This window comes from Macaca fascicularis, chromosome 1 (genome assembly GCF_037993035.2).
Source record: "Macaca fascicularis isolate 582-1 chromosome 1, T2T-MFA8v1.1".
Lineage (NCBI taxonomy): Eukaryota > Metazoa > Chordata > Mammalia > Primates > Cercopithecidae > Macaca > Macaca fascicularis.
Window position 1 is genome coordinate 176,019,676 of NC_088375.1, and position 25,974 is coordinate 176,045,649.

General features: G+C 35.4%; 1 protein-coding gene across 13 annotated transcripts in view; it reads left to right on the forward strand.

The window, feature by feature from the left end:
* Positions 1 to 24,870, forward strand: part of MYSM1 (Myb like, SWIRM and MPN domains 1) — a 44,540-nt gene extending 19,670 nt beyond the window's left edge. For 4 of the 13 annotated variants that reach the window (XM_074005677.1, XM_015435288.3, XM_074005684.1 and 1 more), the window contains 13 exons: positions 2,302 to 2,432; positions 3,775 to 3,878; positions 5,976 to 6,053; positions 7,635 to 7,723; positions 10,586 to 10,640; positions 10,934 to 10,984; positions 11,691 to 11,765; positions 12,380 to 12,568; positions 13,986 to 14,118; positions 18,082 to 18,187; positions 18,366 to 18,423; positions 19,446 to 19,600; positions 22,096 to 24,870. In XM_074005677.1, coding sequence (XP_073861778.1) covers positions 2,302 to 2,432; positions 3,775 to 3,878; positions 5,976 to 6,053; positions 7,635 to 7,723; positions 10,586 to 10,640; positions 10,934 to 10,984; positions 11,691 to 11,765; positions 12,380 to 12,568; positions 13,986 to 14,118; positions 18,082 to 18,187; positions 18,366 to 18,423; positions 19,446 to 19,600; positions 22,096 to 22,246 — 1,375 coding nt within the window. In that variant the 3' untranslated portion in view covers positions 22,247 to 24,870. Of the gene's footprint in view, positions 1 to 2,301; positions 2,433 to 3,774; positions 3,879 to 5,975; positions 6,054 to 7,634; positions 7,724 to 10,585; positions 10,641 to 10,933; positions 10,985 to 11,049; positions 11,187 to 11,690; positions 11,766 to 12,379; positions 12,569 to 13,985; positions 14,119 to 16,051; positions 16,125 to 18,081; positions 18,188 to 18,365; positions 18,424 to 19,445; positions 20,842 to 22,095 lie in introns of those variants that run through there. The other 9 variants (XM_045370208.2, XM_074005696.1, XR_012419612.1 and 6 more) reach the window with 8 other exon arrangements.
* Positions 24,871 to 25,974: the final 1,104 nt, after the last annotated feature.

Genomic DNA, 25,974 nt, shown 5'->3' on the forward strand with positions numbered 1-25,974 from the left:
ATATAGGTACTATAAATTATATGGCAGTAGTTTCCTTAGTCATTTGCCTTGGTTCATGAAACTGGTTAGGTATTGCTGTTTCATTATGGTTATTTAGCAGAACACTGTGAAAGCAAAATTGTTTTGAACAGGAACTCACATTTGTTCAGAAATAGAAGAGAGTGAGTGGTTAGGCACTGGAGGTGGTGTTTAAAAAAAATAGAAGAGTTAAAGTTTTAAAATAAGAAGCCTGCCAGATTTGTTTATAGATAAAGATCCTTTTCATAAAAGCAGATGCAGTTGATTCCCTGGTTAGGGGAATATTTTTATTAAAATAGTAACCAGTACCATTACTGAATGCCTCCCGAATACCATGTACTATATTTAAATCATCTCCAATCTTTTTGACAACCTCGTTCTCACTTTATAGATAAGAAAAAGGAGGTTCACAGAGGATAAAAAACTTGTTCCAGGTCACACTAGGTAAAGGGGATATTGGAGTCTGCAGTCTTGACTCATTATTTTCACACTTCCATCTCATGGCCTTGACCCTGACTTTTCACTCTGCCTTGGATGTTCTTCCCCCATATTTTGGCAAGTGTTGCTTTCTTGTCTCGTTGAAGTGCGGGCAAGGGAAATTAGAGGCTTATCTAAAATATCTCACATATCTCCTCCGTTTCATTCTCTTGCTCTGTATTTTATTTTCTTCATAGAACTTGCTACTACCAAAAATACTACATTTTTATTTGTGTACTGTCTCTTCTCCCCTCAACCCCCATGATAATGCAGGCAACATGAGGGCAGATATTTATCTGTTTTGTTTGTTGTTGAATCTAGTTCTTAAACAATGCTCAGAATATAGAAGGTACTCTGTTAGGGGGAAAAGATTGAACATATGAACCATCATTATTCCATGAACAGATATTTTTAGAGTCCTTACCATTTGTTCAGTACTGCTAGATTACTGAGTTCTGTTTAAAGCCTTTTACTTTGAGTAGTCTTCAGTTAGCTCAGTCTAGTTTTTTTCAGACTCCTTTGGTTTCTTGGTAGCCATACTCTTGCCTGCTTTATTGCCTTCATTTGTACAATTTTGTTTCCTTTTCTTGCAAGACACCCTGAAATCTCAACATTTCTATGAAGTTGTGATACACTCCCACATCACAAATTATTTTTACCCTCTATTCTGCTTAGTGAGGCCTACCCTAAACACCCTATCTAAAGGAGTCTATGCCTGTTTGTCCCAGTCTGTCCCCTTGACCTTCTTACTTAGCCCTGTTGCTACCTGAAAGTGTAATATATATTGTTCATCGATTGTTGACAATCCCTCCCTTTAGAATGTAAGATCTGTAAGGTTAGAAATTTTACATTGTTTATCTGTGTATCTCTAGTGCTTAGAACAATATATTTATGGAATAAAATAATGATCACGTGAGAAATACCCATGTTATATGAGATATCTGAATACCTAAATTTATAGTATCTATACTTGAATCCTGATTCTTTCCCTTCCTTAAGTAAGTGCCTTACTCTGACCCTCTTGTTTCCTTATTTCCAAAATGAGAATCTACCTTGTATAGTCATAAAGATTAAGGATATGTAACTCAGCACAGTAATCTGGCATAAGCACTCAGTAATTTGTTTCTACTAAGTTTTTTATTACTCTAATTTTATGTTGTACCATCTAGCAAGGCACATTAAGTATATTCAATAAATACATGTTTTATTATATAAACCTCTTGTTTCTTTCATAATCTTTGGGAGTTTCTTGATTCCCCTTTGGAATCCCTTATAGTGTCTGTTTCTGTTTTCCACTGAGAGTAAGCACTTAATATTTGTTGTCATCATAATTAAAAACAAATATAAAACGTTTAAACATTTATAAAATAGCTGATAATTGAAAGACACTGTTAAGTAAAATAAGAGTAGATGAACCTAAGTAATGTATTACAAATTGGAAACTTCTAATACTAAATCTTTTCTATATATTATCAAAATGCTCTTTGTAATTAAAGATTCAGTTTGTATCTACATAAATAAATTTCTGACTTCAAGGTCCTGGGATAACTGGAATCTATGAATTTACCATTGGGGAAGAAATATTGCTTGTAAAAAATTACACTAATAAGTTATTGTATTATTTAAGGACATTTTATTTCAGAAAAAAAGTACATGGGTATTATATATTAGTATTGTATTTGTTACACATTTATACATTGAAAGGGGTTAAAATGTAAAGATATTTCAATATTTAAAATTTTCCCCAGAAATCTTTTTTCATGTTTTTATTTATCCAAAATAATTGTACTTCCATCTCTTAATTAGGGAGATATGCAAACCGAAATACTTAAATAAGACCTCAGTACGTCCTGGCCTGAAGAACTGTGGGGATGTTAATTGTATTGGACGGATTCATACATACCTCGAATTGATAGGAGCAATCAATTTTGGATGTGGTAAAAATAAAAACTCAACATCTTTTACTTGATATTTTTTATCCTTATAGCACCTATTCATTTCTATGATGGTTAGAATTCAAGTAGTTCTAGGTATATAGAATTCAGAGATGCTTTAACATTATGAAATAAATGTTTTACTAAGATTTTACTGTTGGTTAAACTGTACTTTCATTTGACCTACAACGAAAATTGAGAGTATAATTTTAAAGCTAAAATATTCAATCTAAGTAATAGAAATAATTTAAGAATACAGTTCTTTAGCAGATAAAAGTAAAATTATTTTATGAAAAGTCTAAAAATAGCCCATTTAATTTGCAAATACTGTATTCATGCTAGAAATACTGCCTAGCAATGTTTAAATAAAGGAAATAATTTGTGAGCCTCTACACTTAAATGTAATAAAAGCGTCAAAATATTTTTCATGGAAGACAATTTCTTGTACCTTAGTTTTTTCAAATTGAAAGTTAATGAATATACATATTTTAAGATATATTTTACTCTTTTTTTTTTTGCTCTGTTGCCCAGGCTGGAGTGCAGTGGTGCAATCTCTGCTCACTGCAACCTCCACCTCCTGGGTTCAAGTGATTCTTTTGCTTCAGTCTCCAGGGTAACTGGGACTACAGGCGTGTGCCACCATGCCGGGCTAATTTTTGTATTATTAGTAGAGATGGGGTTTCACCATATTGGCCAGACTGGTCTCGAACTCCTGACCTTGTGATTCACCTGCCACAGCCTCCCAAAGTGCTGGGATCACAGGTGTGAACCACCGTGCCTGACCTCTACTCTTTTCTTGAATTAACATGACACAACCATTCATAGCTACAAAGTTATAAGGTACATAAAACCTTGTAACCCATGGTTTAAGAATAATATATTCTGTGTTTGTCTATGGAAGTGAGACCACTAATCAGAAAATTTTTTGTCAGATATGATTTTCTTTTATATTGAGCTAGACAGAATTTAATTTGGCCTGGAATATGTCCTTCATTTTAGTGTCTTTGTTTTCCCAAAGCCTTGAATATTGAGACTAGCTTTTCAGGAAAACTAAAGGATTTTTGCTTCCTCAGCCACCAAAAGAAAAATTATATCATGTTTTCTGTATTGGACTGCCAAAGTTAGTAAAAATTAAATTACCCATTTTCCAAATATTCCATGTTATTGAGATTTTCTTATAACAGCATTACTTTTAATTTGAGGGCTGCTCAGTAGCACATCAAATATATGATTGTGAAATAAGAGTCATAGAAGCTCCACTATAGTCAGTGTACATGTGTCTTTCTATTTAACAAATGAGTTTCACAAAATAATAGATGGTTTTGTCTTTCCTGAATTCCAATAGAACAGGCTGTGTATAATAGGCCACAAACAGTTGACAAAGTACGAATCAGAGACAGAAAAGATGCAGTAGAAGCATACCAACTTGCCCAGCGTCTGCAGTCTATGGTAAGCAGTCATCTCTCTCAGTGATCTCTCCACATTGCTGCTTACTAACTATTTAGTGCGGTTTACCTACTTCTCTTGAGCTGTTTAATAAATGGCCATTTAGTAGAAAAACATGTTTCCTCTTGTATTTCACCTTAGCAATTTGCTTTTCTTTGTTTCATTCAATTTCATGTTGCTTTCTAAGGCAAAAACAAACCTAAAAACCCTTAAAACGTGCTAGCAAACTTGATGCAGAAGCATGTTTTCCTAAAGTGGTCTTGGGATGCTTTGTTTTAATTTATAAATCTAATGTGTCTTTTAAAAGTATATAGTTCAGTTTTTTTTTTCTCTCATTTATTTTTCTTTTAAAATTCTTAAGAATCACCTTTTTGGAATAACTAGCCTTTTTTTTTTTAATTCTTAGAGTCAGTTTTATAATATTTTAAAATTTGTAAATCATACTTTAAAAATAAAGTGACCTGCTAGGAGAAAAAGAAACATCTTGTGAGAAAAAACAAAAAAAAATGTGATCCAACACTCTTTTTTTTTTTGAGACGGAGTCTCGCTCTGTCGCCCAGGCTGGAGTGCAGTGGTGCGATCTCAACTCACTGCAAGCTCCGCCTCCCGGGTTCACGCCATTCTCATGCCTCAGCCTCCCGAGTAGCTGGGACTACAGGTGCCCGCCACCATGCTGAGCTGATTTTCTTTGTATTTTTAGCAGAGACAGGGTTTCACTGTGTTAGCCAGGACTTAATGATCCGCCCGTCTCGGCCTCCGAAAGTGCTGGGATTAGAGGTGTGAGCCACCGCGCCCTGCGGATCCAACACTCTATAAGGCAGAGTCATAATATGATCTTGTTAGTTTTACTAATGGATTAAATTAGTAATAGGTAAGATATGAAAAAGAAAGTATAGGTGCTAAAATAGCTGTTTTTTCGCATTTAGGCTATAAAACATTTCTATCTAAATTTACTGTCTTAAAGGATGTTATCAATTAGAGTTGCTGGATATGGTGCTAGTCATACACTATCCTTTGGGAACTGGTCCATTTTACAGGCGTCACTATTGAGATTTGCAAAACTGGATTTTAGTAATGTAGTCAACCAACTTTGTAATTTTTCTTTTTTTTTTTTTTTTCTGAGGCAGAGTCTTGCTCTGTCGCCCAGGTTGGAGTGCAGTGGCGTGATCTCGGCTCACTGCAAGCTCTGCCTCCTGGGTTCATGCCATTATCCTGCCTCAGCCTCCCGAGTAGCTGGGACTACAGGCGCCCACCACCACGCCCCAGCTAGTTTTTTGTATTTTTAGTAGAGACGGGGTTTCACCATGTTAGCCAGGATGGTCTCAATCTCCTGACCTCATGATCCAACCGCCTCAGCCTCTCAAAGTTCTAGGATTACGGGTGTGAGCCACCATGCCCGGCCCAACCTTGTAATTTTTCATTATTTGATCAATTAGGCCATCTCCTTTCTAAAGCTGGAGATAGAATTATTTTGCTTCTAGTTTTCAATATTACACCTCTTGCTGTGTGTTCTTGCAGATTTTCTACCAGAAGTGGTTGAAAAGGAAGCCATTTTCTTGGTGGTTCTTTTTGATCTTAAAAAGATTTTTGTTCCTACTCGGGAGTCTGAGACAGGAGAATCACTCAAACCTGGGAGGGGGAGGCTGCGGTGAGCCGAGATCACACTGCTGCACTCCAGCCTGGGTGACAGAGTGAGACTCCGTCTCAAAAAAAAGAAAATTTGTCATAGTGTTTTAGCTCCTACATGATGAAAGGAAATATAAAAGCTAAGAAGAAATGCTAGCAAAATATAGAAAATCATTACTGATTTTATTTTTTAAATAGCCCTCTGCTGCCAACACCCGGCCCACACCCTACCCACCTGGTACTGGTGCTCCTGCCCTTACCTCGCCATCACTGATTTATGATATTTGTAACCAGAGTGCTAACTATTGAACATAAATTAATAAAATTTAGTCAGGCATAGCCAGAGATTACACTATTTAAATTGATAGATTAATTGACTTTTAGATAATTATTGTTTTCATTTTGTGTGTTAATGTGCTATGATTTCTCCATATTAATCTTGCTACCTTTTGCTTTACTTTAATCTCATCGCAGCGTACAAGGAGACGTAGGGTCCGAGACCCATGGGGAAACTGGTGTGACGCAAAGGACTTAGAAGGACAAACGTTTGAGGTAACTTTGACCTTTCAAATGGCTCATCAATGAAAACTGGTTTTTAAATATGTATTTGTACATCTTAATGTCATATGTGTTGTACTTGTTTCATACATTAACATGTATGCCTTCATTCCCATGTTAATTTGTCTAAAAGTCACCCGTAAACACCAAAGTAGAAGGCATTGGTGGTGCAGTTAACTAGGAGTTTAACTCATTTCAGAACTTTGGTTCTCTGTCTCTGTATTCTTGTCTCTAACTCAAGATAAGAGTGTCAGGAAGTTGGTATGCCCAATTCGTTTCATTAAACATTTATTGGAAGAGGTTCTGATATACCAATTAAAATATTGTTCTAAACATTATAACAGCTAGTGCAGTAGAGTGAATAGAATGTGTGAATGTGTACATACTGGCTTTGTTACTTTGAGCAACTACTTAACCTCACAGAATCTCGTGCTTTTTTAACTTATGAATTGTGAGTAATAATAATACCTCCCTCAAAGGATTGTTGTCAGAAAAAAATGAGGTAGACTATATAAAGGTCCTAGTACTAGGTATTCAGTAAGCCTTGTGTGCACAAGGTGCTCCACAAACTTGAGTTGTCTGTCTTTCCTCCTCCGCATTTCCTGTCCCCAATTTCTCACCTGAGTACTATTCTAGGCACAGTAATTACTAATTATCCTTCCCATAAGGGGCTTGTATTTCTAATAGGAAAGACAAAACCTATGGTAAGTTCAATAAGGTTGGTCCCAAGAATTGTAAGTTTCTCCCAAAGGGTGTGATCAGGGCAGGTTTCATAGAGTATGTGGGGTATAATCTGATCTGAAGGATCTGCAGAAGAATCTCAAAATGGAGATGAAAACACTTTAGGCTGAGGGAACAAAGCTGGAGACATGGGAAAATACCAGATATACTCTGGAAAAGGTGCATAGTTCATTTGGACTAGGATGTAAGGCTGATCATAGAAATGGAATAAATAGAGATTTACTTTATTTTATAAACACTCATAAAGGGCTTCCTGTGTGTCAGACACTGTCAGTATTTTATAAACATTAACTCAATCTTCAAAATAATACCATGATAGTGGTATTATTGTTTACTTTTTATTATTACTTTTGTTGTTCCCATTTTTAAAGATGAGGTAGCTGAAGCATGAAAGCTTTAGAATTTGCCTAGGGTCACCAAGCTAGTAAATAACTGGGCCAGACATTCTAGATCCAGAATCTGTTCTTAATCATTACTCTGTACTGTCTCTCAGTTGTGAAAGAAAACTCAACACAGTAGAATATGGTAAGTATAAATGGGAAATGAAAGACTCAGGTGATTCTGAGGTTTTTGAACCTGGGTGACTGGTACCATTGACTGAAATGGGAAAATCAAGAGGAGTAAATTTTCAGTTTGGGATGGCCGTATCTTCTGAAACGATTTTTAAAAAATACAGTCCAGCCTTTCTACATGTTGGTAGCAAAAAGGAAACCCATCTATATCAGTTTAGTCTCTGTTGTCCTCACATGCCCTTAAATTTGGTTTTAAAGGACTATTTTTATTCTGCCTCTTAGTAGTTGATGGACTCCTTAATCAGTTGGCATTTTGTTTTAGCATCTCTCTGCTGAGGAGTTGGCAAAAAGAAGAGAAGAGGAAAAAAGCAGACCTGTTAAATCTTTAAAAGTGCCAAGACCAACAAAAAGGTATAGTGTTATATAAATGTGGTTTTTAAAAATTTGTCACAAATGGCTAGATAATGTATGAAAAAATATTCAATAGCTGCATTATATTGTTCACGTTAAGTTAAAAAAATACTGCTACAATTTTTTGGATTTTTTTGTTTCACTGATTATGAATTTGGGAGACCTTGAACAAACATTCTAAATTTGTTCAGATTCATTGAACGTATGATCCAGCATATGTTGTAAAGGGGCCTTGTTTAGAACAGGTTGGTCATTCAACTCTAGACACTATGGACAGGAAACTTCATGAAATGACCGAGTTTTCTTTGGGTGGTACTAATTGTTAGCAAGTTGTTGGCATGGTGGTTGTTTTCTAATGCATGTATAATCTAAAATTTGAACCTTTTAAAATTAAGGGTCACCAAATAAGTTAAATGCCCCAATTTTCTATTCCCTCTTCCTGCAGATGTGCCATTGAATAGACTGTAGTTTTGTCAGTGTACCTTTTTAAAAAGATACCCAGGAATGCCACTAGATTATATTTTTGCCTGATAAATGTCCTTGGGTAAACCTTAGGTTCTCATTTATAAAACAGTAATTAAAATAACACTGTTAGCTGTGTTTTAAGCACTTTATTAGCTCATATAATCTTCATGACAACCCTGTGCATTAGTTAATATTCTCACTCCCATTTTATAGGTGAGGAAACTGAGAGGCGTAGAGAGGTTTAATAACTTGCTCACACTGTTAAGTAGTGGAGCTGTTGATTTTAAACCCAAGTGTTAAGCTAGTCATACCCCTAGTCATTACATTATATATTCATACCCCTACCCCTAGTCATTACATTATATATTACCTCTTTAAAATAAAAATTTAAACTTACACAGTTGTCGTGAGACTAAATTAGATAAGCTATGTGAAAAATAGTCATCCATAAGCTGGGACTCCTCATCCAGTATCCAGATAATTGATTTTCTGCCTCTATATGTGAGACTTACATTTATTGTGATTTTCAAGTCGCTGTCCAAGGTCTTCAGGATCTTTTTGAGTCCAGATCCACTTTTCTTGTTTTAGCCTTTGTAGCACTGCATCATTAACATTTCAATAAGCTTGCCTTGCCTGCCATTAATCACTGATAGAAATGTTTAATTGGAAATGTAAACCTCATTGCATATATTTAAACAATGAAGACATTCATTCTTCAATCAGCTATATAGATTACCACAATTAACCCATATATCTTTATCTTATGCAGAAGGATAATCATAACAGATGTCTTGTTTAATTTCAGATAAAATATATTTTAAGTCTTTAGTTTCTAACAGATCATTCCTATGAATAGTGTCTATAATAAGGTCTACTGATCATGACTTTTCATGAACTCATTATTTTGCTTAGTCACCTCTTCACTTGGTTAAGGATCACAAATCAGCTGTTTCATAATTTTTTCTAGAATTTTACTACTATTCAACATCTAATTCGTCCTTTTCTGCAGTCTGCTTTTTTGTATTGTGAAACAAGCTCAATAATTGTCCATTTCTAGTCCTTCAATAACTTTCCCATTCTCTGCAGTTCCTCAACAAACATTGACAGCGGTTCCATATCCGTGGTTCTTAAGTACTCCAGGATGTTCTTTCTGTGCTATTTTCTCATCTATCTTGGCCTTCAGTTTCTTTTTTGTTGATTAAACACTTTCTAATTTAAAGGTCTTTCTTTATCCAACAAGTATCTTTGAATGTCTACAGTATATGTCAGGCACGGTTCTGATCACTTGGGATACATTATTAAGCAAAACAAAATGTTCTCTTGAAGCTAACCATCTGTGGTTGAATGAGAACGGAATTGCCCTGCTCTCTTCCAGTTGTGTTAATGCGAATGTATTCCTGTGTGTTTTTCTTTCCCTGAAGATAGCCTAAAAAACCTTTTTATTGTTCTTAATATAGTTTTCAAGCCTCAATTCTTTACTCGTCAAAGACTTTCTGATATTTCTCAGATTTATGTGTGCTTTTGACTTCGCTTAGGTTCTCCCTTTTTCACCTCTTTTTACTTTTTCACTTCTTGTTTTTTGGAGACAGGGTCTCACCCTGTCACCAAGGCTAGAGTGGAGTAGAGTGGAATGGTGAAATCATGGCTCACTGCAGCCTCCACCTCCTGGGCTTAAGTGATCCTCTCACCTCAGCCTCCCGAGTGGCTGGGACTATAGGCACACGCCACCATGCTCAGCTAATTTTTAAATTTTTTTGTAGAGATGGGGTTTCACCATGTTGTCCAGGCTGGTTGTGAACTCCTAGGCTCAAGGAGTCCACCCACCTCGGCCTCCCGAAATATTGGGATTACAGATGTCAGCCACAGCACCTGGCCACTTTTTCACTTTAATACAAGAGTTTATCATAGGACTAATACATTAATATCTTTACCAGAACCGTTTGTCATTCATTCATTCAAAAAAAGTTTTAAGTTCCTACTCTATTGTTGGCACATTATTGAACTGACAAGTGTTTTTGATAAACTTCCATCTTTCTTGAACTTTTTTGGGGGTCTCATAACAGATAATTATATTTTCATTGAACTTTTTGAAATCTCCTTTTAGTGTGGGACATATGTCTGATAGTTTATAGTGTCCTCTTTGAGTGTAATAGGAAATTAAGACAATGGAGTAACTTTATCTCAAAGTTCTTGGGTTTTTTTTTTGTTCTTGTTAAATCTAAAAGAACAGTGCTTCTTTCAAAAGGGTTTATGGAATCTCCTACAAAACTCTCCTAGTTTAATATTTTTCTCATTTAGACAGAATTTGGGTTCAGATTATTGATATACACTTTCAAATTTGCAAATGTTATTTTCCTAATCTTGTTGATATTGAAAATAATTTTTTTTCTTTTTCAGCTCATTTGATCCCTTCCAACTGATACCTTGTAATTTTTTTAGTGAAGAAAAGCAGGTACTATTTATGCATTAATGAATGACCCTAGACAATCCCCGCTTCCCCCTGTCAAACAGGAAATACTTACTCTTTTTCCATATGTGCAAGGCATGACTGAATCTGAGAGACAATTTCTCCCTGCTGGGGTTTTAAATCATAATGTTTTTTAAAAATCTAGTTTGTGCTGAGCTTTGGTTAGTGCTGAGAACTTGGTGGGGTGGATGAAGGAGAACAGGGTGGGCATTCCAGGTGGGGAGAACAAAATCTCTGTTTTTATGGTCCCCCGTTTTGTTTTGTTTTTTATATTTCAGGAGCCATTTCAGGTGAAAGTGGCTTCAGAAGCACTTTTAATAATGGATTTGGTAAGGATAATCTATTGTGTTTACTTAGTTATTCTGATTTCTACTCTTGTGTATTTTTATTGCAGGCGTAAGACAGAGTATGGAAGACGTGTATTTTGGATCTTAACTATCCTCTTTTACAAGGAATCTAAAAATAAGTCTTTTCTTTTGGAGAAAAGCCAAACAATTGCATGTTTCCATATTTTAGAGAAAATAAATTAATGTGAGTTTTTGCAGACTGTTTACCATCATTAACCCTACTTTAATTTTCTAATATCTGTGTCTGCCACCTTTTAGATCACTGAAACAAAGTACAACTCCTGTAATTTGGAGGGTTTTTTTGTTTATACTAAACTACCAGTACCTCCAACAGTTTTTGTGTTTGTGATGTCTTTGTGTAGAAGGATTTAGAGTGATTTTTACTTTGTATCCTTACATAGTACCTTCCTTGAATAGGAAGAGTGTATCTTCATTTTGCAATTGCAAAAGTAGAGTCTGAGAATTTTTAAGTGTTTGGTTGAAAGCTTCTCAGCCAGCAGTGAAGATAGACCTGAAATAGTTTCTGTGCACTGATCCTAGCATCTAGTTCCTCTCCTATGCTACTTTATTTTATAAAAGCATGATGACTGTACTTACAAATGACTTTCTTACAATAAGTGAGTTTTGTTATTTTTTTTGTCAGGTGGGTTTGTGCGTTTGGGCTAAGTCTGTCTTGTATTTTTTTTAGCATGCTCATGTTTCTATGGCAGAAGTGATTGGTCTGTTAGGAGGAAGATACTCAGAAGTTGATAAAGTAGTTGAAGTAAGTTCTCTCTTTTAAAAAATGTTTTAGTTATTTAGTCCTACTACCATACCAAATATTTTTATAGAATTCAGTGAATATAATTAAAATATATACTTTACCTATGATATATATGAGAATATGCAAATGTAGCAAGTTATCTATTCCCAGGAGTAACTTAACATTCCATATGCCGAGCACCTTTTCCTTTTTACCACCAAGAGAGAACATTGCCAGGCCTTGGGTCCTCATTACCTTTATTAGCAAAAAACTACAACTTTTAAGAGGCCAGAAATATGTACTAACACTTGTAGTTGAAAGTTTGTATGCATCATTCTGTTGAAATTGTTGTCATAAGTAACAGGAGTCATTGAAAGAATACCTTTGTACGGGTATTATGTGGGCTGACCTGGAAAACTAACCATTATTATGACCTTGTTTGAGTAGAAAAATGCATGCTAAGTTCCTAGCATATAATCAGACTTTTGGAGTATAAGTCATTTGCAAGTTAAAGGCGCCTATGATATTGTCAAATAAAAGTCTTGGCCTTGAAAAGTTTCTGTATCTCTGAAAGAATTAGAGTAATAGAATTAACAGGATTTTAGTATAATCATTTGAGGATCAATCGTTTATAGGTCTGTGCAGCAGAACCATGTAACAGTCTGAGTACAGGACTACAGTGTGAGATGGATCCTGTATCACAAACACAGGCCTCAGAAACCTTGGCTGTTAGAGGCTACAGTGTTATTGGATGGTATCATTCTCATCCTGCTTTTGATCCTAATCCTTCCTTACGAGATATTGACACACAAGCTAAATACCAGGTATTACCTGTATATTTATATTCTGTAAATGGTTGCACACCCCCTCAGTGCTCCCTTTTAAATAGATAAACTTTAAACATTTTTTGTATTTCATTTCTAATTTTCTTTATAATGGGGGTTTTATCTATTTATTTTTCTTTTTGTTTTTTTGTGTTTTTTTTGAGACAGAGTTTCACTCTTGTTGCCCAAGCTGAAGTGCAATGGTGCAATCTCGGCTCACTGCAACCTCTGCCTCCCAGGTTCAAGCAATTCTTGTGTCTCAGCCTCCCAAGTAGCTGGGATTACAGGCATGTGCCACCACACCCAGCTAATTTTTTGTATTTTTAGTACAAATGGGGTTTCACCATGTTAGCCACGCTCGTCTCAAACTCCTGACCTCGGGTGATCTGCCCGCCTCGGCCTCCCAAAGTGCCGAGATTATAGGCATAAGCCACCACACCCAACCAAAAAAAGAAAAAATTATGTATACTGGGGGTTTTAAAAGAACATACATTTTTTTTTTTCTGATTGAGAGATTGATAATTGTTTATGTAAACATTTAGAAAGTCAGTTATTTTATTAAGTACAGACAAGCCATGAATGTTACAGTGATAAATACTCCCAGAGCCTTTAAAAATTGATGGGAACAACTAGGACAGGTACTAAATATAACTGAAATAATAAGAGACATAATGTATTTTTTAATAGCTGGAGAAAAAGTTTTATTTTAATCTGGGATTTTACATTTGATATGTGACTGGGTTTGCTGTAGGGTATTTGTAAATTATTACTGTGTTGATAAGAATTACAGATGCAGGGTGGTGAATATAATTAGTGAATATATTCATGGCAAATACAGATTGTGTAGGCCATTTTTTTATTTTTAAGGGTCATTTTGGATTTGGTTGAACACATTTTTGCCTGAAAAATGTACAATGTGAAATGAATATTTAAGGCATTTGATTTAGTTTCAGTTGGGATGTGAACTTTTTTTGTTGTTTTTTTTTTAGAGACAGAGTCTTCTTACTCTGTCACCCAGACTGGAGTGCAGGTGGTGCGATCTCGACTCACTGCAACCTCCACCTCCCAGGTTTAAGGGATTCTCCTGCCTCAGCCTTCTGAGTACCTGGGGTTACAGGAATGTGCCACCACACCCAGCTAATTTTTGTATTTTTAGGAGAGATGAGGTTTCACCATGTTGGCCAGGCTGGTCTCAAGCCTGATCAGGCTGACCTGACCTCAGGCAATCCACCTGCCTCAGTCTCCCAAAGTTCTGGGATTACAGGCGTGAGCCACCGCTCTGGGCCAGATGTGAACTTTTTAATGCACCTTTTTGTTCCTGCTTTTCCTCATTAGATGTTTAAAATGTTAGTATGGATAAATATTGGCTTTTGAGTTTATGCAGTTGAAACTAATTATATTTTTCTTGTAATTGTAGAGCTACTTCTCCAGAGGAGGTGCAAAGTTCATTGGAATGATTGTTAGTCCCTATAATCGAAATAATCCCTTACCATATTCTCAGATTACCTGCCTGGTTATAAGTGAGGAAATTAGCGCAGATGGCTCTTACCGTAAGTTTTCAACAAAAATAACTTTATCCTATTTCTGCTCTCATTTATTTGACTCATACAAATCAAAAGATTTGCAACTGTGCAAAAGTATTTAATGCAAGAGTTTGTGCCCTCAACTAGGGAATCATTATTTGGGTGCCACCCTAGTGCAGCCACCCTCTTCCCTTTCTTAATCTCCTGCTATATTCAAGTCCCCACTTTTGTTACCATGGCCACTGGGCAAAAGGATTGAAATATGGGGAAAAGTTATGGCCAGGCAGTGTGTATGCTAGGCACTGGAGATACTGCAGTAAACAAAACAGTCTCTGTTCTCATGAAAATTTTTTTATAAATGCAGACTGGCTTTCTCTGTGATGGTATGCAAATGAAAAAAAAAATGACCACCAACTCCCTGTCACTTCCCAGTTTAGGGGTTAACAATGACTAACTCAATTTGTATATTTCGTTGCTCCCATTGTATCTCAGGAAAGAATTTGATTGGCATAGACCATCATTTGACTTGATTCCTCCGAGGTTTATGTCCACTTGTAGTCCAGTCATTTCTGGGTGGATAGGGAATTAGTATAGCAGACTAGGAAAAGGAAGGGAGTGTGGCTAGAAAGCAAATAATCAGAGGAAACAATAGGCTAAATAACTCTAGGATATTCTGTCATTACTACCACTGCTCTAGGTCAGGTCCCCTGGACGCTGCCACTACAGTTACCCCACATTGTACTCTTTCCCATTAGATCATGAGATCTTTGAGAATAAATACTGTATTGTACCCATTTTTCTATCCAGTTTCTAGCACAAGGCCTGGCATAAAGTAGATACTAAATGAATGAATGTTTAATAATTAATTTCTCTTCATTCTTAATGATCTCACTTGGATGCCTTATATTTTATAAAGACTTACCAGCACTGCCCCTATGTTATTTAGTATTAGTTGCTCTATTTTTTATGTATCTGCAACACTTTATTCCTCCCTTCATGGTCACTTTGTCTTTTAATGCAATTTATCTATTTAGCAAGTCCTAAACAAATTGTATGCCCGAAGAGCAGGGACTATGTCTTATTTGTCTTTTTCTCCAGTAGCACCTAATAAATTGCTTTGCATCTAGGAGGTGGTCAACACTATGTGGGTTTTTATTGAGTTAATAATATTGGCATTAACTTTAGTCTGGAATGTCCATTTTGAGCATAGCACGTAATACATAATACTCTTAAGCTCAGTACAGTTTTATAAAAAGAATCGCAATTGTTCTCTCTTTAATCATTTTATAATCTCACAGACTGCTAGGTTTTGATAATGAACCTCAATTCTGGTGGTGTCCAATACAATAGCAGTACATGTGACTTTAAATGTATGTTGATTAGAATTACATGAAACTTAAAATTTAATTCATGGAATTCTACTCTGGCCAAATGAAGTAACAAGAACTTGTCTGAAACTACCAAAACACTGGACAAAGTATATAAAATAATGGTATTTAAACACAACGTTGAGCAGCAAAGGAATGCAGTTGCTAAGATATGGGAAACAAATGAAAAGAGCCCGAAATTACCCTAGCTTACTGTTTAAGAGGGTTTTCAGATATGGCACAAGAAGGAGAAACCCACCCAGAGTCAGGCAGACTCAGTTAAGGTGATGGAGATAAGGAGACCAAGACAGCTGAGTTTGTGAGACAGCGCCCCAAGAGAACAGAAAACAGAATGGAGAGTGAACTCTGGAGATTTGTAGAAGGGTATCCCTGGAGTATTTGGCAAAATACAGATCAGCACATGCATGTGAAGAAACTAGCCCAGATGGGAAAGAACCACTTGAAAGCATTAGAGGGAACTATCCATGATGCTCCCGTGAGCTACCATTGGACACAGCTGTCTTGTAAATGACTTGTCCACGCTTAACGCTGCATATTAGATCTTAATCCTGGGTCTTTTGCTTTGCCCTTAGAAATCCTCTGGTGCAAGAATTAAGGTTTTCTAGAAGCCATGGGATACCTTGTGCTACAGTACTTTTAACTCAGGTCATATCTTTATAATATCTCTAATGGTTTAATGTTTTCTTTACTTGTGACAGGGAGGAAATATATTTAGTGATTAGTTTTCTTATATTTTAGTGGATAAAAATATTCTCTATAAAAGGAAACTTTTATTGACTTTAAAAGTACCTTTTTTTAAATTAAAAAATATTCTAAAAATACCAAATAGACCTGTATATGATTTGTGTGTGTGTTTTCATGTTTTTGCATCAGCATAGATTGGAAATGCATTATTTACCTTTCTTTATTTTCATTTTCAACTTTCACTGAGAGCAGGAGTCACTCTACTGGAATCAGATCCCAGCTCTGACATTTATTGCTTATTTTACCTTGGGCAGTTTACTCTCTCATTCTCCTTTGCCACATCTGTAAAATGAGAAAAAATTACTACCTTGCTTACAGTAGGTATATGGTTGTAAGGTGTGTCAGTAATATATGTAAAGTGCTTAGAAATAATAAGTTTTCAATGGATAGTTATGATTATATAGCTGGTATCCGTATTTAGTAAGTAATCAAAGCATGTCAAGTAAGTGATCGTTATCACCAAAAGGAGTTTGCTTAGTACTCCACGTACTATAATGTGTCACTCTTTAAGTTTTTGGAGAAGAGGAAAATTGAGCAATTAAATAAAAAAGATCAGTCATCATCATCAGGCTTGCTGTCCGCTGTCCTTCTTCTAAACACCTGAAAAAATACCTTTTTAGAGCATATTGACAGTTAAGCTATGCTTTATTTCATTATGAGGAAACAGTTGTATTTTTCCCTTTTTTTTTCCATGACTTCGGATTTGCTGGCATTTTATTTATTTGAAAAGCCTTATCATGGTAGAAACCCAGTTGAGAGGCAGTATTATGTAAAAGTTAAAAGCAGAACTCTCGAGTCTTACTGCCTGGGTTCAAATCCTGCCTATGCCTTTGTATCTGATTATGAGCAGGCTAACTTTTCTATGATGTAGTGTCCTCATCAAAAAAAAAAAAAAAAAGGGCAGGGGGCTGGGCGGGAATAATGGCAGCTACTTCATTTAAGTGATTTCACATAAAGTTTTAGGTGGCACATAGTACACATTGTAAGTGTTACTATGATGGTATCAGCCTTTGGTAATGAATCAGCTGAGCTTTTAAAAAAATGCTACAGATACATTTGCATGGGGCTCTTGAAGGATATGTGAAAAATTGCTAAGATAGCTCATTGTTTCGTATTTTTTCCTTTCTAGATGAATATATGATGTCCACCCCTTGGGCTTCTTTCTTTCCTCCAGAGTTTAGTGTAACAACTTTGACTCAAAGCAGTTGCTGCCTCCCTAGAGTTCATCCTATCCTCTTGTCTAGTCTTAGATTAGCTCTTCTAGGGAGGTGGAATGAGTTTGGGCTCAGAAGTGAGGCGAACCTGCTGGGTTTTAACATCTATGTCCTGCCACTTTGCTAGCCTAAATATGTTTTTTAATGTATCTCAGCTTCAGTTTTCTCACCTGTTAAAAAAAAAAAAAAGATATGGCATTGTTGTAAGCTTAATAACCTGTATATATGTGTTTTTTAAATTATCACTTGGATGGCAATGTGTCTCAGTTTGTCTAGGATAATCCTAATTTAAACCTGTGGTTCAGGCATAATTATTCATAGTACCTTCTTTCATTCAAAAAGTCTCTTGGTTTAGGTGATAAATTACATGATCATCCTATCATAGTGCCATGCATAGAGCTGTCATGTAAATGGCACTTCTACTCTTCTTTATTATTATTAATAGCTTGGCATTAATATGCTTAGTGGACCAAGTACAGTCAGGCAATAAATATTTAATGAATGCCCACTATGTTTAAAGTGCTGTTCAGCTGGTCTACGAAGCTGTGGTTGTAAAAACACTGAAGGGAATTTTAATTATAATTAAAAGGAGATTGGCGAGTTAAGAAATAGTTGATGAAAATGTGCTTCTTTATGCTTTCTAGGCTTACCTTACAAATTTGAAGTACAGCAGATGTTAGAAGAACCTCAGTGGGGATTAGTATTTGAAAAGACAAGATGGATAATAGAAAAATACAGGCTCTCCCATAGGTATGTACTGTAGTTTGAGATGGTTGCACATCTGCAGTGTTGCTCATTAAATTATGTTTCAGAGAAAACCCAAGTTAAATATAAAATTGTGATGTATGGCATCTGTGATAGTTTATTACGAAACTGATTAGTTTATAGTATTCGTTTCATCAGTTTGTTTTCATATTTCTTCCTACAGCAGCGTCCCCATGGATAAAATCTTTCGCCGGGATTCTGACCTGACTTGTTTGCAGAAAGTAAGCTGCCTTCATTTTAATTGGTTCCATTGTTCACAGATTCTAAAGCTATTTATCTCAATGTGTTTTCCCATGATGCCTGATACTTTGTGGATAATTTTCTGTATATTTTATTACTTTTTCCTTTGGAAAATTAATTTCTAGGAGATAATTAGTAATGTGTTTTGTTGCCCAAGCTTGCACATAGAAAAAAATACTATTTTAGAATAAATTTGTCAGTGTCAGCTGATAAATTTCTTAGCAGATTATTATTGTACACAATGGAGAACATTTTTCTCATTTTATTAAATTTGAAAGTGCCATGTTTCCATTTTAGCCTTAACAATTGATCATTTTTAAGAATGATGGTATAACTCTAACAATTACATTTAAATAGTCATTTTATTTAACTTTCTAGTAGGAAATAAGAGTTTTGAATTCTATCAGTTCACTTCTAGGTTTTGCTTCTGTAATGACTGAAGGCTAGTAGATTTGTAACATTTGTCTTATTTTTTTAAATAGCAGTTGGGGATAGAAAATTTAAACGTTAAGTTTCTTTTTAATATTTTTTACTCCTCTGTTATATCCACTTTTTTTCTGTGTTGTTGAAAAAGTATATGCACATTTCCAAGGAAGTAGACTCTAACTAGCATCCTCATTTTGAAATGGTAGAATCCTATGTTTTTATGTTCATAGAGTTGTGTGTGTGTGTATGCTCAGGATTATTTTGCTTTGTAAGTGTGACTACAAATGAAGAAAAGTCACAAATATGTCCAAAGTAGAAAGTGTCACATAAACAATCTCAGGTTTGTCTCCTTATGTAAAATCATAAAGGTACTAAGCTGAGTGTTCCTCAGCAGCAATTTCCTACATTCCAGCTCTATGACTATTAAACACAAGTTAATCTTCAGCCATTTTTAAGGAGAGTGTTTCTCATTTGAGCATTAGGAAATGTGAGGTCTGGAAAGGGAAAAAATCGTGATAGTAATGCAAACCCTCATACTTTTTCTGTATTTAAATATAAAACTTTTCTTTTCAACTAGCTTTTGGAGTGTATGAGGAAGACTCTGAGCAAAGTGACCAATTGCTTTATGGCTGAAGAATTCTTGACTGAAATAGAAAATTTGTTCCTTTCCAATTATAAAAGCAACCAAGAGAATGGAGTAACCGAAGAGAACTGTACAAAGGAATTGTTAATGTGATTATTTTAAAGTTAAGACATTTTAATCTTGACACAGTAGATCTTACTTTCAAAGTTATAACCTTGAAGTGATTGTGGTTAACATTGGCACAGCTTTGGTATTTTTTCTCTATTTCACAAAATTCAAACTTTGCCACATAAATCATGTGAAAAGGAAGAGATACAGATTTGCTTTTATACAGTGATGATCAGAGTGTTCTGCAAACCAGGGTCCACCACGGTGTTCTAGACCTTTACTGAGCGATGCTGTAGGCTGTGAAACTTAGGAGCCTGGTCGGCTTTACTGTTGTGTTCAGCTTGGGATTTGGACTATGTCTCTAAGTCATTTCTTCCCTGAACTAGTCACTTATGTTCCACTGTGGTATCTCATATTTCATTTAGAAGCACTTCGATTCTTTCCATATGTTCTGGTGAGATGTGTTGATGGTTATAAATGAGATATGGATGGGTGGTCACTGAGATAATTAATGTGGTTTAGAACTACTGATTAATAAATCTAACAACAGGAGGCCAAGAGAGGCATGACAAGAAAATCTTAAAAACAGGAAAAACCCAAAGGAGAAATGACCAGTTTTTAATCATGGACACTTGCTTCCATTTCATTGTATAGCAAATGCCATTTTCTCAGCTGTCTGAAAAATTTTAACTAATTTTACACACATAAAATAATTAGCTTCAATTGTGTGTCCACTTACATTAGTAGGTTTGATAAAACCTCATTTAACTGGAACATAGGTAATCATAACTCTCAAACTGTTTTTTTCTACTACCTACTATTAGGAGAAAGAGGCAAATGATAATAAAGCTGGAATAAATCAGAGATTTAATTTTTAGAACAAGCCTTTCAGGACATACTACATATTCAGCCCAGTTTCATATGCTTTCTGAATCTATAATGGAGGTCAGGGAACTTTTTTAATGTAAAGGGCCAGTTTGTAAGTAATGTTGGCTTTTCAGGCTGCATGTGATCTCTACAAGACATTCTTCTTTGTCTTTTTTTTTTCAGCCCTTTAAAACTATAAAAACCATTGTTAACTCACAGGCCTCATAAAACATAGGTTGCTGGCTATTATTCTCCAACTCCTGATCTAGAAAATTTTAAACATTAGAATTTTGTTTTACATTTGTTAAGCCTTACATCACCTTTAAATGACACCAAAACTCAGAATTGTGATCTGCATTTAAGCCCATTTTAAAATAAAATAAGCAGTCATGCTGCCTCATTTATTGAAATTCAATAGATTTCAGTTTATTTCTTAGTAGTCAGAGAATTGATTTATACCTATTCACCAAGCATTCTTACTAATGTTTCCTTATATCTAAACCAGATTCATTCTATATTTTTGCTTTGTTTGTAATCAGTAGCCAATGAAGAATAAGGAGTATTGGAAGAAGCAGTGAGCCAGGTTTAGGTGACCTGGTTCTTGTCTCAACTTTGTGATTTGGGGATGTCAACACAGTTTACTTTCCCTGAGCCTTAATTCTTGTGTAACTGAAGTCTAACTTAACTTCTTAATGTCCTTCCAGAACCAAAATTATATTTGTTCATTCTAATTGTTGGACTACTCATGTGAAGTTTATATTTTCAGTTAATACAGTTTCCAAATTAACATACATTTAAAAAAAGTTTCAGTTAATACAGTTTACAAATTAACATACATTAAAAAAAAACACACAGAAATTTTTCCATTTCTCTGTGTGCACTTAGGATAAACAATGAAGTATAGCTTATAAAACAATTCGTTTGAGGGCTGAGAGTGTAAGAGTAACTATACCAAAAGTCAGGAAACCTGAGCTCTTACCCTAACTCTGTTACCAACTTTGCTGTGTGACCTTAATCAAAACATATAACCTGAACCCCACGCTCACCAGTAAATCAAGGGCCTGAATTTTATGGCTTAGTATTCCCTTCCAGGCTCAGAAGTTGCATGATTCTGTGAAAGGCAGTTCTTGATTCCTTTGTACTCATCTTCTTTTTGACCTGTTTCCTTATGATATATTGGTGAAAAAATACAGAAAGTGTTTTATATTAGCTTTCTTGATTGACATTTCCCTATAATACTGATGAATTTGGGTAATGGAAAGTAATGGAAGTTGTTAAAAGTACTGCTCTCAAATCTGAGTTTCCCTGTCCTGTGTGCCAATGTTTAACCGTATTTGCTAATCTAAGCCATATTGTGAGGATCTCAAGGATGATACTTGTCAAGAGTTTGGGGCCTTGAGAGCACAATTTTCAAAGTAATATTTAGTATTTTCTGACTATAGAGTTCATTTGTCTTGTAAAATATATTTTAAAATTACAGAGAAGTGTGAAGTACAAATATCTCAGTGCTACTATTTAAAAAACGCAATTAGTGTATAAATCCTTCCCCATCTTTTTAACAGCATAATTTTAGTATGTTAACATTGGTTACTTTTTTATCTCTTCTTCCATCATTTTCCCTGCTTCCTTTTTCTTTTGTCATATTCTTAAAACAATTTTGCAACCACAGGTACCCACATTGCTGTCACTGCCAGCCTTGGGCTACTACCGAGGATAATGGAGCCAGGGCCTTGGAGAAGCACAGAGGAAGTCTAGAACTGAGGGGGCCTATGACACAGGAAGTTCAGGATGCAGGGTCTCAAAGGAACACCTGCCTCTAATGTTTACAGAAGTGAAGAAAGGACTAAGGGACTTAAAGACATGCAGGTGTCTTCATCCTGATTCTGTCTTTATTATTGCGCAATGGCTATAAAATAATGAGCTTAATTTTTTTTTTTTGTTTTCTGGGTTGGCTAATGGAAATCGACGCTAGCACTTCCCCAATATTAGACTTACCTAATTCCAAAGTAGCATTCAAGGAAAGAAAAAGCAGTGGAGCAGGATCAGTAAGCTCAGACTCTCCATCTCCATTATTTTAGCCTTGACCATTCTTCTCTAATCCTTTTAAATTATCTTCAGTTTCCTGTTCAAATTATATGGCTTCAGTTACAATTTGTTTGACCCTGTATTCAGAGCTGCAATATGATTGTTGTGGGCCCTAGGTAGTTTTGCCTTCTTAGACCCCTTCTTCCATACAAAATTTAAAGTGATATTTTACAATTGTGTTTGTATGAAATGAATGTATTAATATTTTAGATTAAAACATTTTGTTTAGTCTAAAAGTTCAGTGTTTTCTTATGAGGCTAAAAAAAAATTAAAATATTTTTCTGGGCTTCTAAAATACTGTGGGCCTTAGGTACTGTGCGTAATGGATAAGTTGGCACTGCCTATATTCTGAAGGGCATCACTGGAAAAATAGCAGTCATTATTCTGTCCCCTTCTCCCACTAGCACAGTTCTTGGGGAAGCCTTTGCCACCCCAAGCAAGAGCACTATAGTTTCCATGGTTATAGATCTATAGACTTGAACTTCCTTCCCAACCTAACCAAAACTCACGCGGGTTACTTGGGACCATTCATCTTCAGAAAAGATAGGAAGCAGTGGTTTCTTTTAGTCTTCAGATATTTTGTTCTGGTCGGTCCCTAATCTATAGTTTTGAAACTCGTGCCGCACTTGAAAGGGAAACATCCTACTACCTTTCTTTGCTCTCCATTTCCCACAAACCCTTTCCTTCATTGTCACTCCCTCCATTCTTCTCAGCATATAGATACAAGACCCTTCTTTCTATTATTTGTTGAGAGCTAGGCCTGTAGAATAGAGATGAACAGACCATTCATGTTTCCCTGAAGCTATTTAATGCTGCTCCCAGTCTTCTGTCCATACCATTCCTTCCCTGCCCCTAGGAGTGGGGTTAAGGTCTGTGACATGCAGACTGTAAGCACAGTCAGAATCTGCAGCTCTCAACCCAACAGAGACTGTGGCCTCAACATGCCAACCGGAGCAGGTCTCCTCCTCTGCATTACCTTCCTCCCATTTCTCTTGCTGAGTCCTGATGAGTTGAGCTGGAGGAACTAATAGTCAGGATGCCCTGGAATTGATGCTGCTCTGTTTTGTGCTCACAAAAGAGCCGTGTAACACATGACCACCTGAGTTGAAGCCATCCAGTCGCAAGTCAACAGACAGCAGTTGATGGAATTCTCAGTAGAAATTCAGTAAGGGTGCCCACATTTTTTTTTTCCACCTATACTCTACCAATAGCTAGATTGGTCTAAATCTAGAGTCACTTATATGGTATTTAGGAAAACTTGTTTTATCCAAGCACAAAGAAAAGCACATACATTTTTATGATCATCTGCTTCGTCAGGGTAAATAAATGATTTAAAAAGAATTTTGATCAGCAGCTCTAGTTTACCAGTACTTTAATATTAGTTTTCTTACAAATTAATATATTTTGCAATATTTCCAGAAAATCAGTGCGGGAGAATAATATAATTTAGGATATATTTCCTGACCTTTTCTTAAATGGCTTTATGTGCTATTCCCCCACATTCTGCTTTCTCTATTTTCTTTTTTATTTAACCTATAATTATACTTTCTAGTATATTCTGAGTCTGTCTTCTAAGCCACCTTACATTTTTCCTGGAACAAGAGAGGGAATAAATATGTTGTCTCTTAAATCAGGAGAAAATAAAAATATCCCAGGGGAGCTGTGATTATGCCAAGAGCTCTAAACAGAAGTTTGAGAAGGTAAAATTAAGTTATAATGTCTGAGTTGTTTTTATTTTCTTCCTTTGATGTTTACAAAGGTATCCATAAGAACTTTAATTTCAGGGAAAAAATGCCTGATTTGCTCTTTTTGACGTTTCCTTGTCTCTTAAGAAGTCAGTTAAATATTTTTCATAGTTTATATTCCTATTTCATAGATTACTGTAAAATGTGTTTAAACCTACGAATTATAAAATAGTATTTAGATTCTAGCATGAGTTAAATAGATCAATCATATATCTTTAGGTTTGTGGATTTGACATGTAAATTATGTGTTGTGTATAAGTTACTAAACATACTGCATGGTTATTGATAAACTTGTTGCTTGTTTTTTCCAAATGCTATCAGTGTTTGTGGACTTTCTAAAATTAGTGTGAATTTTGGAATGTTCTGTAATAAAATATAATTTCAACTATTTTGTACATTTAAACATGCCATGTTGTATATGTCTGTATTTAAAAATATTGTAAATATCTGCATTTTTAGAATTATGAAAGATTTTCCTCAAAAATGACAACTCTCCATACTTAATTGTGACACATTATAAAATATCTGATTTTAAGCTTTTGGATTTTATCTTGTTCTAAAAATTAAGTTTAAACATGCTGGAGATTCCATAAAAATAAAATTTTGAAAATAAAGTGATCATTTCGATTCTTTCTAAATTATTAGCAATATATACATTGAATTGCAAAAAAAATGCCACATATTAATTTATCAAAGATTTGTTGAGCATCTATTATACAGAACACTGTAGGGGAAGCAAAGATGAGGAAATCTTGGTTTCTTCCCACAAGAAGCCTTATCTAGTAAGTGGGAAAACAGATAAAGCCCAACATGAATAGCTAAGACACTAGGATGCAGAAAGACTCCCAGGGTAATGGATGGTTAAACAAATGAGAAAATTCCCTGGAATATGAGCAGTGAGATCAATTTCTGGGGAAGAGAAACCGCCTAATCAGATTTGGTTAAATAGCATCTGTGGGAGGATGCTCCAGAGAGAAGTGTTTAGCATAGATGTGGAGATAAGGAATGAAAATGGTGCGAGTTTTGGTTAAAGGGTAGAGTATATGACGATGTTCGTTACGAAAGCAATACACATTCTGTCAACGAAAGGCTATAGAAGGTGTAAAGGAAGTGAAAATCTACCTTAAAAGCAGTATTCACTCATTTATTGATCTTCAACTTTCCAGGCTGTTTGCAAAACCTATAAATTTTTTTAAAAACCCAACAGAACCATACTGTGTATCTTTAACTTCCGTAATTCTCATTGAGGACATCTTTCCATGTTGGCGCCTAAAGTCTATTCATCCTTTACAGTAAGTACATAGTATCCTGCAGTATATATTTTTCTTAATTTATTTGATCTGTTTTCAGATGAACTTCAGGTTGAATGATTTTTTCTTTTACACAGTTAATACTTCTCAGAAGAGTCCTAGAACCCTAGTTCCTAGATCAACTATGTACCCTTTAAATTTTGTTAGTATCTGCAGACAAATTTTTAATTCCTATAAGCTAATTTTCCTTGCAGTAGTACAGGCATATTCCATCTTGTTATAGAACCAGTTTGAACCCAGGCACCTAAATGATAAAAATTTAGGTGGCAAAGTACAAGAAATAGTAAATCCAATGCAGGTATTTCTGATTGGGTCGCCCTTCTGGGCTGCTTATCTTCAGTAGGTTCCTTTCACATTAGTGTTATCCATTGGAGGACAAGGGGAACGAGGAAGAGTGGAAGGTCACGC